Source organism: Micropterus salmoides, unplaced genomic scaffold, assembly GCF_014851395.1.
Source record: "Micropterus salmoides isolate LMB-PRFRI ecotype aquatic unplaced genomic scaffold, ASM1485139v1 Ms_hic_scaffold_3, whole genome shotgun sequence".
NCBI lineage: Eukaryota > Metazoa > Chordata > Actinopteri > Centrarchiformes > Centrarchidae > Micropterus > Micropterus salmoides.
In genome coordinates this window covers 34,667,987-34,679,948 of record NW_024042261.1, presented here as the reverse complement: position 1 = coordinate 34,679,948, position 11,962 = coordinate 34,667,987, and the positions used below count along the sequence as shown (strand labels likewise).

Genomic DNA, 11,962 nt, shown 5'->3' with positions numbered 1-11,962 from the left:
AACGTGTTAAGCATAACTTTAGTCAGATCTCTAGCCAAGTCTGATAATGTTGGTAGAACTGGGTTGCGTGAGTAAGTGGAGTTAAGACCTGTGATTTTCTGTGTTGCTGCTCTTCTGGATCTCTCAGCGGTCCTGTGCACTCATTCTGGTGTTTGAAACAAGTCTGGGGTGACAAAAAGCAAACAAATAAACAACATGAAAATACACAACATCAGAGCTGTGTGGTTCAGATTATGCAAACTGTAGTGGAACATAGAACAATTACAGTTACAACAACTGTAAAATAATGCCTCTGTTGTCATACAACATCATTTAGGCAAATGCATTACTTGACGATGGAGTAAACTAAGCTGCCTAATTGTAAAATTGCCTCACAAGGCAAACTGCTACCAGACCTCAGACTAGGGGTAGTCAGATATGTGTAGACCTGCCTGTTGCTGTGTTGGGTCCTGGTTTCCATGAAAATCACGTCTCTCTCTCTTTCTTGACGGTGACGTCCCCACTTCCAGCTGCAGCTCCACTGGCAGATCCACCCCCGGCCCCAGATGCACCTGCAGCTCCAGACCCGGGCCCAGCTCCAGATGCAGCAGCCGACGCAGCTCCTGCTCCAGCTGTGCCCAGTATGGTGGAGACCTCTCCCTGCATGAAGGCCCAAGGGGGGCTATTGAGAGAGTTATCCAACGGACAGCGATCTCCACTGGGACAGTACACCTCCCCATCACCTCTCCGGCTCTGGATGTACACTCTGGTGCAGGGGAAGCAGAACCTGAATTTGGTGGAGGTAGAGAAGACAGGTTATTACAACTTTCAGTGAGAAGTAAATAAACTAGTACTTATTTCAGTCTGTAAAATGTAAAAAATTACCAGAGTCTGACGTACGGGCTTAAATTACTTACTTGCTCAGACTAAAAGCCGAACAAACAAAGCATTTTATTTATGAAAACATAAAGAAAGAAACTCTTTGTGAAGGTGTAACGAGGCAATGCTCAAACAACATTCAAACTAATCCACAAATTGTTGCAGGCTATTCGCTATACAATGCCACCACAGACAAAAACACAGCACGAATACAAACCTATGTCCTTGCACTGATGGACACTGAACAAAGTGTGTGTCTTCCAGCCTCTCATGACACAAGGTGCAGGACAGAGTGTTTCCAGTTGAATGGGCGTTGGCGGCAGATGCTGATCCCAGCTCAGAGGCGCCACTGTGGGGTAATGCTGCAGCTGTGGTGGCCGCCTCTGCTGAGCTGCTGGACCCCAGGGGCTCCCCACCAGACCTCGCGGCTAGAGGGCGTGGCTGCCTAGCCGGGGATGAGGCAGGCTTGGGGCTCGTCTGGCTCACACCTCCAGCCATAGAGGAGGATGAAGAAGGGAGGCCTGTACTCTTGCTGCTGCTGCTGCTGCCAGCCCCAGCAGTGTGGACCTGCGTCTGGATCTTCGGCTGGTTCTGGGACGAACTGAGCTCTCGCTCCAGCTCTGGAGTGATAAACGGGGCAATCCCCATCCCTATACCCAGCTGTCTGCGGTTCATCTCAGCCAGCACCGGGGCAGGGAAAATCATGGGGTTGGTCATGGGGGCTGTCCTGGCGGTCAGACCCGCTGGCATGCCCGCAAGTAGCCCATGGGGAATCCCTGCAATACTTTGAGTTACTAGACTAGGCGGGATGGCAGCACCTATCATGGGTCTCCGGCTGCTGCTGGGGCTCTGACGGTTCACTTCTTGAGGCGGCTGGCCCTCACGGTGTAACCCGTTCGGCGGCACCCGAATAGTTGACCCGGTACTTTCTCCTCTTGCACCTCTGTCAAAGCGGTCGTTATGCGGCCTGCTTCCATCTGCCACCGCATCACCTCTGCCTGATGTGCCGTGTTTATTTGGAGAGGGACCAGGTGACCTGACGCTGCCGTCCTGCATCCCGTGAGTTCGTTTCAGCTGTCGGGCGCTCGCAATCAGGAATTCAATCTGATTAGCTCCCTCGTAGTTCACACAGCCGCGACAGACCACTTCGCTGAAGTCCCACACCACAGTCCACGGCATCTTTGGCAGGTCGCACAGGTAGCACCACTGGCGCCTGGAGGAGGAGGAGGGGGAAGACATGGCTGGCTAGCAAGCTAGCGAACCTGAGCGGAGTCAACGAGCCAGCTAGCTTGCTAACGCGCTAGCACGCGTTAGCTGTGTTAACCTATTTATCTTTGACAGGTGCACGCCCTCTCTTTGCTAACGACTTTCTACTTTAACGGGCTTCAGACCGCTTCAGAAGAATGTTACATATTCTACAAATATAAAATCAGATACAACTTTTAGGTTATTAGGCTCTTTTTTTTCATATGTTTGTTTTGTTTACCCACGTCGGCCTGCTGTTGAAGTTTGCTGCTGTCAACTGCTTCCCAGACGGACGCTGGGACGTTACGTAACCTCCGTAGATGCATTATGGGTGATTGATTTTTCTTACCTTGTTTTATCAATGCAAACCAACTCACCGTGGCTGATTTTGGAACTACAACCAAACTGGCACGGAAGTGAAGTAATTAAAGGTCACAGTTCATTTGGTGTCAACACATGTGCGTCCTCCGTAGCCATGCTTTTTGAGATATAAAACGTTTAATTTTAGTTATTTGTGGTTATCTTTACATATAAAAATGCCAAGAGACATATCGCCCTCATCAAGCGAAGACGAAGCTGACAATAACACTACAAAATCACCCGTAAAGCAAAAAGACTCCGGTAAGTTCGCACGCGTTGGATGCACAAAGGTGGTGGTAGTTTGCTGATGGTAATAGTTCAGTTAGACCAGCTTCATAAAGGCAGTTTCACTTACAGTGCAAGCAAGTAATAATACGCAATACAGTATGTTGTGACTGCCGTAGCAGAAAGAAATATTGTCATGTGTTAGACTAGATAACCTAACGTTATATTATAAGTAAATTGCAGTCTTGTTCTGACTCAATATGGTCTGCATTTGACAAAGTTTTGGCTTCTTGTCTTTGTTTCATCCAATATTTAAGCCAAGAAGCAATAACAATAAAAGCGCACCAGTTTAAGATGTGGTTCATACAATAACTATTTGGCACCATAGAAAATCTTTTACAGAGGATACACACACAAGCAAGGTGATATTGATATTCGATTTTTATGTTCTTACACAGGGCTGTTGTCTGTATTTCAAATGCTCTTTGTTATTTTATTGATGAAATGATGAAAGTGTCCTCCACAGATAAGAAGACCACCAGGTACCAGTGTCCTGCTGACTTTGTGTCTTTCTGCCATAAGCCTTGCAGCAGCACTCTTACAGAGAGTCTGAAGAACAACAAGGATGAGTTATGGCTCATTAAAGCGCCAGCCAACTTTAATCCAGAATGGTGGGTACAGTCTGTTTCCTGATCTCTGCATGCATAGTCAAATGTACGAGAACTTAATCAGAAATGTATTTTCTGAAAGGCACAAAAAAAAACTTAACTGCTTCCAAATATTATCTGAGTAATAAACTTGTTTTAATGCCATAGCAAAGGTTTGCATTACTAACCCAGTCCTAAAACGTGCAGGTTAACTGGTGACTCTAAATTGCCCGTAGATGTGAATGGTTGTTTGTTTATGTGTCAGTGCAGGGTGTACCCCGCCTCTCTTACCCAATGCCAGGTTGTATTTGCGCCAGCCCTACACCACCCTGCAAAGGCTAAACGGTTCTAGAAAATGGATGGAATAATATTAGTAATATTTGCCATCATAAGCTATTGGTCATACCAGACCAGAAGTAAATATGGCAAAAGTCCTGAGTGTATTGAATTAGTAATGGTGCATGTTATTGCACCATTATTTTTTTCTAAAGTTACATAGTCTCACTTGAAAAAATCTCTGCAGCATATTATGTGGTATTATAAAATACTTAAGACAGACTCGCATGAATTAACTGATAGGGTAGTGTGTGTGTCTGTTGGAGCCAGCAGGTGGAGCTGGAGACGGGCTTTGTGCTGAAATTCAATAGCAGTCTGAGAAAATGAAATGATTGTCACCCCAGACTTGTATATCTTAAGTTGTGTAAACTTGTGACAATGATGCCTAAACCAACCTCTCCTCCTTTCATTCAGTTTCAGTGGCATCAAGGTACCACTGTCAGGTCTCCAGACCCTGAAGGTTCCTGCTGCTGCAGGTGCAGCCAAGACAGTGAATGGCCAGCAGATCTACAGCATATTGGCATCCACCCACGGTACCTCAGAGCTCTGCTTGCTCACCAGTGACAAGCAGTCATCCGATGATGTGGTTTTTGGCCCCACTTTTTCAGGCCTGCTAAATGTGTGTGAGAGCTATGGAGACAGCAGCGCCAACCAGGCACCCCAGGTCATCCCTGCTGCTCCAGCACCCTCCATACCGCCGGGGCTGAAACAGCGATTCCACCCCTTCGGCAGTAAGACCCCCACGCTGACCTGCGTGGCAGAGAGTGAGGTGGATGGAGCCGCCTTTGGGCCATCATCTACAACTCTCCGCCCCCTGGTAGTCAAACGATTCATAGAAGAAACATGGCAGAAGGACGAAGAGGAGGAAGGCAGGAAAAAGAAGAAGAAAAAGAAGAAGGAAAAGCGAATAAAGACAGAGCAAGACGAGGAGGTGGAGAAGCTGGTGAGAGTGAAAGTGGAACCTGTAGGTGAAAATCAAGATGAAGTTATGATGGAGCTCCCCTTTGAGGGGGAAGACATTTTGGAGGAGAAGAGGAAGAAGAAGAAGAAAAAGAAGGACAGGGAGCGAGAGGAGGTGGAGGAGGGCGTGGAGCCCAGTGCGAGGGTGAAGGAGGAAGCAGTAATAGTGAAATGTGAACCAATAGACACTTTGTATGGGGATGTAGGGGAGGGCTCGGGGAAAAAGAAGAAAAAGAAGAAGAAAAGCAAAACTGATGACGACTAGTATGTTGTGATTTTGATGGGTTTTGTTCCTTTGTTTATTTTTGACCTTATGAACCCGACTTGGAGCCAATTTACTAATCAATCTTAATAATAGATTGCATAATACAAGGCTGTCTTTGGCAGGACATTGCATTCAGAAAAAAAGAACACATCCTGGATCAATTGACTAGTGACACGAATTATGAAGTGGATTCATTGCAGCATCTTTAAGGCCAATGTTCCTATAATTTTGAGCTCAGAAAGTGACAGTTTTACACACAAAGAATGTATGTAGCCACAGGCATCTATGAGTACATGGGTAGTAAGAGTGTACATAGGGGGAATTTCTGCCAGTGTCTGTCAAATTGCGGGAGACTTTATGGGATTAAGCTCACACTGTGTTGCTATGCTTGTGTACATATTTACACAACTGCACTGGTGACGTCTCTGGTTTGGCATCAGGATCAGAAATCCAGAGGTGATATAAAGACAGAATAATGGTTCATTGTCACATAATGTTATTATTTTTTGAGAATTTGAGTCACGTATTGGAGAATTTATTTGTCTGCAGGAAAACACATGTTACAAAATCAATTCCAAAAGTGATTAAAGGAAATTAAATGAAAATGCTTGTTCATGTTTTTATCTGGCTGCTGCAAGTGTTCCAGTACAGCACAACATTTTCCTCTCGTGCCTTGTTAGAGCAGTGAATCATCCAGAAGGAATGAAACCCGTACTTGTGTTGTAACTCGGCATTTGAATTGTGCAACAGTGCACAATTAGCAGTACAGATCTGTTATTTTCAAATTATCGGGAAAAGAAATATGTTTTTAGTGGAAGTTGTAATTTGGGAAGGAACGCAAATTGAACGGCGAAGTAGTGTAGTTGGCAATGCACTCCTATGAAATGTATTGACAGTAGCTTCAGTTTGCACTTTGTTTGCACATTAAAATCAGTGAAGTTATTGATCAAATAGATCCAGTGCAGAGTTTCATGATGATCTTTATGATCTTCTCAGTGGCTTCAACTGCCATGACTCAAACTATGCAGGAAACTTTATGGCTATAATCCGTTGGCATGTTAAAAGTCATATTTAAACCATACTGCCTGTCGGTGATAAATTTTGGCATCATAATATAGTGGTTGATCCCAAGTCTATAAATCTCTAGAAATCCAATGCCAGTAGAAATTCCTTTCAATTAAATGCAACAGAGAAATAAGCAGTCGTGACAGGGAGATGGCGCCACACTCCAGCCAGTTTCCTATGTGGAGGATCAGCCTGCAGCCTCTGAACAACCTCTGATCTTATTTACATACTACCATTTATTTCCACTAATGTAACACAGATCTTCTGTTGCTGTCCAGGTACACACAAAGAAAAGATTTATAATTTTCTGATGGTAGCGAATCCTCAAATCTCACTGACACTGAGGTGAAAAATCTCAGTCCAGGCTCTGCATCCTCCCCTCCTCCCTCCACTGCTTCCCTCTCCTTGCTCTGCACCAGAGTATGGTCCTGTTTCTTAATGAGCTCAGGCACCTCTGGCGCTATCACGCTCTCACCATCTGTAGTAACCCTCTGCACATGCTGCAAGGCTATATTGATCCAGCCTCATGTGTGCATTCACATTTTTTGTTGTTTACAAGCTTTACTCCTAATGGGTCAGCTGGACCCAAAGTGAACAAAACCATGTTAGAGTTAAAAAATTAAACCTTAACATACCAAAGAGAATTGTTAAAACAGTCTTCTACTCACTGAAAAGGATTTGGCTTACCATCATGTCATCAAATTTTTGGGTTAGCAGGCAGCCATTACAGCAGAGAGCCACAGATGTCAGATGTCGGATCAAGCGTTTCTCTGTGAGTCACGTCTAATGCCAGACTTCTGTGTATCCTCACAGGTATGTTGAATGTGTGTGTCTGCTTCAGTGCTAGAGTCTGCAGGCTTGAGTGCATATGTCTGTGTAACTGAAAGAGAGGGAAAGAGAGAGAGAATGTGTGTAACTGGCTGAGCGTTAAGTCAGTGAAATGAAAAATTTTGACTCTGTTGACTAAATCCCCTTAACAAACTTACTTTAAATACAAAATTTTTAACGTGACAATTATTTTCCTTCCTTGAAAATTTTATCAGTGCCAGTTATTTCATGTCAAACCAGTAAGAACAATTCGCAATTCCTCTCTGTGATTTCCCATTGGCTTCCCACTTTTGAATGATCCAGTTCTGTGTTATGCCTCATAGTCTGCATAAAAAACACCACCATGTTCATCTGAACCAGTTCCAGACCTGGCCTGACCCAATACATAGTCTACACACACACACACACACACAGATAAAACTGCTAAATTTATTACTTAAGCTCAACCAAAACAACCAATATAACCTAAGCTAAGCTGAACAGATGTGTAATAGTAAACAGCTTAAATTCAACAAATAGACAATAATCATCAGTAATCTTTTTCCACATAAAATTGTTACCAACAAGCTTACATGTAATTTTTTTTCCTACCCGTTACACAAATAAATTGGTGATACAATATAATATTTTCCTCCAGACCGCTCTTTTTTATTTTTGTCTCTGTACATGTAATGAATTGGAGTCATAAAGCTGTTGGGTAACTTGGCTCAAGTTGAAGCATTTTCAACAGGCATGAGACTGGCACACACTGACTGATTTGCGGCCCTTAATAGTGTAAACAGACTAATGTTTCCAAACTGCTGTGTCTTCATCTAAGTCAAAATGGGGCGTCTTTGACTATATTTGTGCTACTCTGAGTGATTTCACTTGAGTTTTTGCATCATTCTACCTTTAAAAGTTGCCTTACGTTCAGTCTGAACAGACCTTTATTCACTTGGCTTCACTACTCAGCCAATCATAGTTGCTGGTCGGTCTTACAGCACCCAGTTTCGTTAGGAAATACATTAAATTAAATTAGACTGATACTTTGAAAATAATTAAATTTTAAATGTAGCTGCCTTTGTCAACCTATTGACATCTAGCCAGATCAACAACCCTGACAAAACACACAGTTCTGGCACTGAGTCTGAGCTTATTTCACAATAGAAGTGAATAAATTTGCCAGTCATAGCAGAAATTCAACAAAAATGTCAAGTGAAGGGCTAATATGGTATTGCTTTGTCACTTCGTTTTAGTCTCGAGAATGAGAGCCTTTTTTATACACCTGTTTAAATAATCACTGAAGTACTGGTATTCATTAATAACTTAATCAACTCCCTGCAGACTACAATATATAATGGCCAATATGCAGTATGTAGGGCAGTAAAGGCCTCCCTTGCTCCTGTAGAATACTGAATGAGCTGGTTGGCCAGGTCTGTAGCGGAATGACATTTATATATCTTGTTATGCAGTTTCTGCCATTTTCTGGGTCTTTCATTGTGGTTGCATCATTAGTCTGACTGTGTGTGTGTGTGTGTGTGTGTGTGTGTGTGTGTGTGTAGCAATGTGGTCAAGAAGACGCATCAGTTTCTCATCTAATTTTTGTCACATTTGGAGTTGACTATCAAATTTCATCTGAAATTCCCAGGAGGATGCAGTCACAGAATTTAAATCTTCCTCAATATAGACATTCCTTCTCTCCCTCTTTGCTGCACACAGAAGCTCTGACTGGGTCCTCATTTACACCTTCTTCACTACATTTTCCAAGGAACAAAAAAATAACTGGATCCTTTTTAGAGAAGCAAGATAATGACCAGTAGGTTCAAATTCACTCACATACTGGTGTGTTTGTGTGTGTGTGTGTGTGTGTGTGTGGGGGGGGTCTCTTGTTTCCTTAACAATATCTGCTGAAGTGCCATTAAGCGTTAAAGGTTCAGTAGGTAACTTTTATAAAAGTAACTTTTTGGCTTATTTGCTGAAACTGTCACTATATCCTGACAGTGGTGCGTGAGCTATGTAAAACAAAATATATTAAAAAATTGTCTGGTTCATTTGGCTTCTTCTACTGCTCCTAAAGCCATTTGCAAGAATCCACCAACCGAATCAAAAAAACCAATCAGAGCCAGGAGCAGTCTCTTATGCAGTGTCAGTATGCATGCTCTCACTCAGTCAAGCTCAATATCTTCAGCTTGTGGCTTCATAAGTTTTGCAAAAACAATGACTGAGAATGGAAAAAACACCTAAAATAACATACCCAAAATGAATCAGGTATAAGTCGTCCACCATTACACCTAAATGCATATTTCTTCATATTTGAGAGGCCAGAAGCTAAGGAATATGAATCCCTTTTAAGAAACTTATTTATGTTACCATTTCAGAGTAAATGGCGATGCAATAAAGGAAAAGATGAGATTTGCATCCCCGCTGTTACGTTCAGCCGGCTGGGCTGAATTATTTGTGGAATAATCCACAAGAAACTAAAAAGGAGACTAAGAAGAAGATATACATTATTAATGTAATATATATCCAAGCAGTTGGGGGGCTTCAGGGGCTTGCTCGAGGCCTCCTTCAGCAGTGCCCAGGAGGTGAAATGGCACACCGCACCGCTGGTCCGAGCTCGATTTGAACCGGCGACTAGAGACTAAACTATTAGTGCACAGAGACTCCTGTAGAAACAAGCTCACAACAACCACATAATGAACTGGCAACCCCTGAAAGACAGACAACCACTTAAATACACAAGTGAGGGGAGAAATTAATTACACACAGGTGACTCTACTCAGATAATCAGAGACAAGCACAGGAAGTAAAACATGACAAGAGAAACTAGGGCAGACTAACTTCAAACTAAAACAGGAAATAAAGCTAACTGAAATACACAAGGAGCAATGTAACAAAATGAAACCTAACACAAACATCATGAGTGACTTGCTGACAAAACCTACAGAAGCAAGGAACATAGAGACAGTAAAACAAGACTAAAATTCAAAGGCAGTATCACCATTATAACCAGCAGAAAATAGAGTCAGCAACTGAATGTCTTGTCCTACTCCTTGACTACAACTGTAGCCTATCTGTAAATTAGACGAAAAGAAACAAAAATACACCAGTTAGGCTTCAATTTATAAAGATTTTGTTTTGACCATATTTACTGTTTACATGTTAACTGCACTGGGAGTTATGGTGCGTTCCATTTGACATGGGAAGTCGGAATTTCCGAGTTCAAAGTCGGACATTTCAAAGGAGTCGGATTTCCGACTTGGGAAGTTGGGAGAACCGCACTACCCCGACTTTGTGATCCAAGATGGCTTCTCTGAGTATAAACAGTTAGTGAAAGCTGTAGTTTATACTGTTTATTAGCACTTCCGTGTACTTGTGTCTCATATAAATTTTCGTACACAAAGTGCTGCTCAACTGCTGTCTGTGGACATGTTGCTACAGTGTTTAGTATGAGTAAATACCTCTGCGTTAATGCAGAGTAACAATAGCTAACCTGGCTAGTTGTAAACAATGGCTGGCCGAGCAAGGTTTTCCGACTTGTTAACTGGAATGCCATCAACTCATATGTGATGTCATTCCCAGCTCCGACCTCTGACTTCCGAGGTAAATGGAACACACCGTTATACTTGAAAACGCAAAATTTCCGTACAACCATGTTACAAATAATATAAATATACCCCAGAACATTGAAATATTAGTAAAGACTTTGAATACCGATCAATATTCCTGCGACCGAAGAACTCCATGCTTTACAGGCCAATAACTTGATAATAAAAGGTCCTACAGAAGCCGTAGGACCAATGTTTTATGCGCATTTCTAAGTATCGCATTAGAAAAGGTAAATTTAAACGTCAAAATTCAATGCGCTAAAAGGGAGTTGGAAAGACTTGCCGAATAAGTTCTGACGTAGCGAACTTGTAACTCAAGATCAGCACGACGGCACGTGATCAGAAAGCACCCAGTGTTTTGCCAGCGGACCATAGACAAGGTAACATTAACAGCAACTTTAGCATTTAACTGAAATCATGATAGCCAAAGTAAGCCGCAGTCCTCAGCTGAAAATGTATACTCATCCGTTTATTGTTCTCCTGGTTGGGCCGTGAGTTTGGGTTGTAACGTCACAGTCATGAGTTAACTGGGTGTCGGGGAGCTGCACCTTAGTATAACTTGTATAGCACTCCGGTGATGTTTGTGTTTGTAAAGCAGTTGTCTGGTTGTTGGTCTGTTGATGTTGGTCTGATGTTTACTGTATGACACACTATGAATTTCCAAAAGGACGAATAAATATCTATCATCCATCACTGTACACAGCTAATCCCATTACCGTGGGGGAAGGGGGGAGGGGGCGCCACGGCCAAGCAAAAGTGCTTCTTAGACGATACATCGATGAATCGTTGAAATAATCTATAGAAGCTTCGAGTCCTAAAATCATCGTTAGCTGCAGCCCTAGCTGTGACTGCAGGCATGCACCATGTTCAGACAGATAATGTGTTTTGCTACAAGCTCAGTTAGTTGGTTGGTGTTTGGCTTAGGTAAAAATTGGTTAGCATGAGCTTTTAGCTGAGTGTCCTAGCTTTACGTAGGTGTTGTAACATGAATAGGTTGAACACATTTTTGTGTTGTGTTGTCCATAGACAGTGTTTTGTGTGAAATTTGCTCATTGCCCCCGTTACCGTGGGCGTCGGGGTTAGCCTCTCATCCTGCTGTTAGACATGCCCCAGCTGCCTCTGAAGCCTTAAGTGCTACTATGGGCTGCGGAACTTTGGAGGGGGGTCGTGAAAAGGTGAGCCAAAGCAAGAGGGACTGGGGTCTTGGCGAGGCTCTCACCATGAATAGCGAGTTTGACGCGAGATGAGGTTTCGCAAGGAATGGCTCATGACTGTGTGGCTCTGGAGGGAGGGGCTTAGCGGAGCGATACAATACATTTTGCACTGTATGTTCAATTGTTGGCGACTTCAGCTTTTACAATTAAAATTGTTAATTGAAAACAGGAGTCTCCTCATTTGAATTTTCTCTTATAAATGAGGGTTTAAAGGGTGATCATGACCCCAATTTCCGTCCCTCTGTGCCTGCCTAACCAGTCTGAAAAATGCAATGAGTGCAGCTATAGAGGGGGAGTCAGCCTGATTATGTAAGATGATTCACTATGGCTCTTTCCCAAACCCGTTCTTCCCCTCCAGCACTTCACTACAGT

General features: G+C 43.1%; 2 protein-coding genes across 2 annotated transcripts; one reads left to right on the top strand and one right to left on the bottom strand.

The window, feature by feature from the left end:
• LOC119882821 (interferon regulatory factor 2-binding protein 1-like) lies at positions 1-2,372 on the bottom strand. Its single transcript, XM_038693090.1, has 3 exons — positions 1,076-2,372; positions 432-766; positions 1-163 (listed from the first exon to the last, which is right to left on the bottom strand). Exons 1-2 carry the CDS (start codon positions 2,095-2,097, stop codon positions 466-468), a joined length of 1,323 nt encoding a protein of 440 aa, XP_038549018.1. The 5' UTR covers positions 2,098-2,372; the 3' UTR covers positions 1-163; positions 432-465.
• Positions 2,373-2,384: 12 nt separating this feature from the next.
• Positions 2,385-5,501, top strand: polr1g (RNA polymerase I subunit G). Its single transcript, XM_038693091.1, has 3 exons — positions 2,385-2,724; positions 3,215-3,359; positions 4,086-5,501. Exons 1-3 carry the CDS (start codon positions 2,640-2,642, stop codon positions 4,894-4,896), a joined length of 1,041 nt encoding a protein of 346 aa, XP_038549019.1. The 5' UTR covers positions 2,385-2,639; the 3' UTR covers positions 4,897-5,501.
• Positions 5,502-11,962: the final 6,461 nt, after the last annotated feature.

Coding starts and splice junctions, on each gene's coding strand:
- polr1g (XM_038693091.1), top strand. CDS start 2,640: ATGCCAAGAGACATATCGCCCTCATCAAGCGAAGACGAAGCTGACAAT. Junction 2,725..3,214: donor CGTAAAGCAAAAAGACTCCG/GTAAGTTCGCAC, acceptor TGTCCTCCACAG/ATAAGAAGACCACCAGGTAC. Junction 3,360..4,085: donor GCCAACTTTAATCCAGAATG/GTGGGTACAGTC, acceptor CCTTTCATTCAG/TTTCAGTGGCATCAAGGTAC.
- LOC119882821 (XM_038693090.1), bottom strand. CDS start 2,097: ATGTCTTCCCCCTCCTCCTCCTCCAGGCGCCAGTGGTGCTACCTGTGC. Junction 767..1,075: donor CCATCAGTGCAAGGACATAG/GTTTGTATTCGT, acceptor CACCAAATTCAG/GTTCTGCTTCCCCTGCACCA.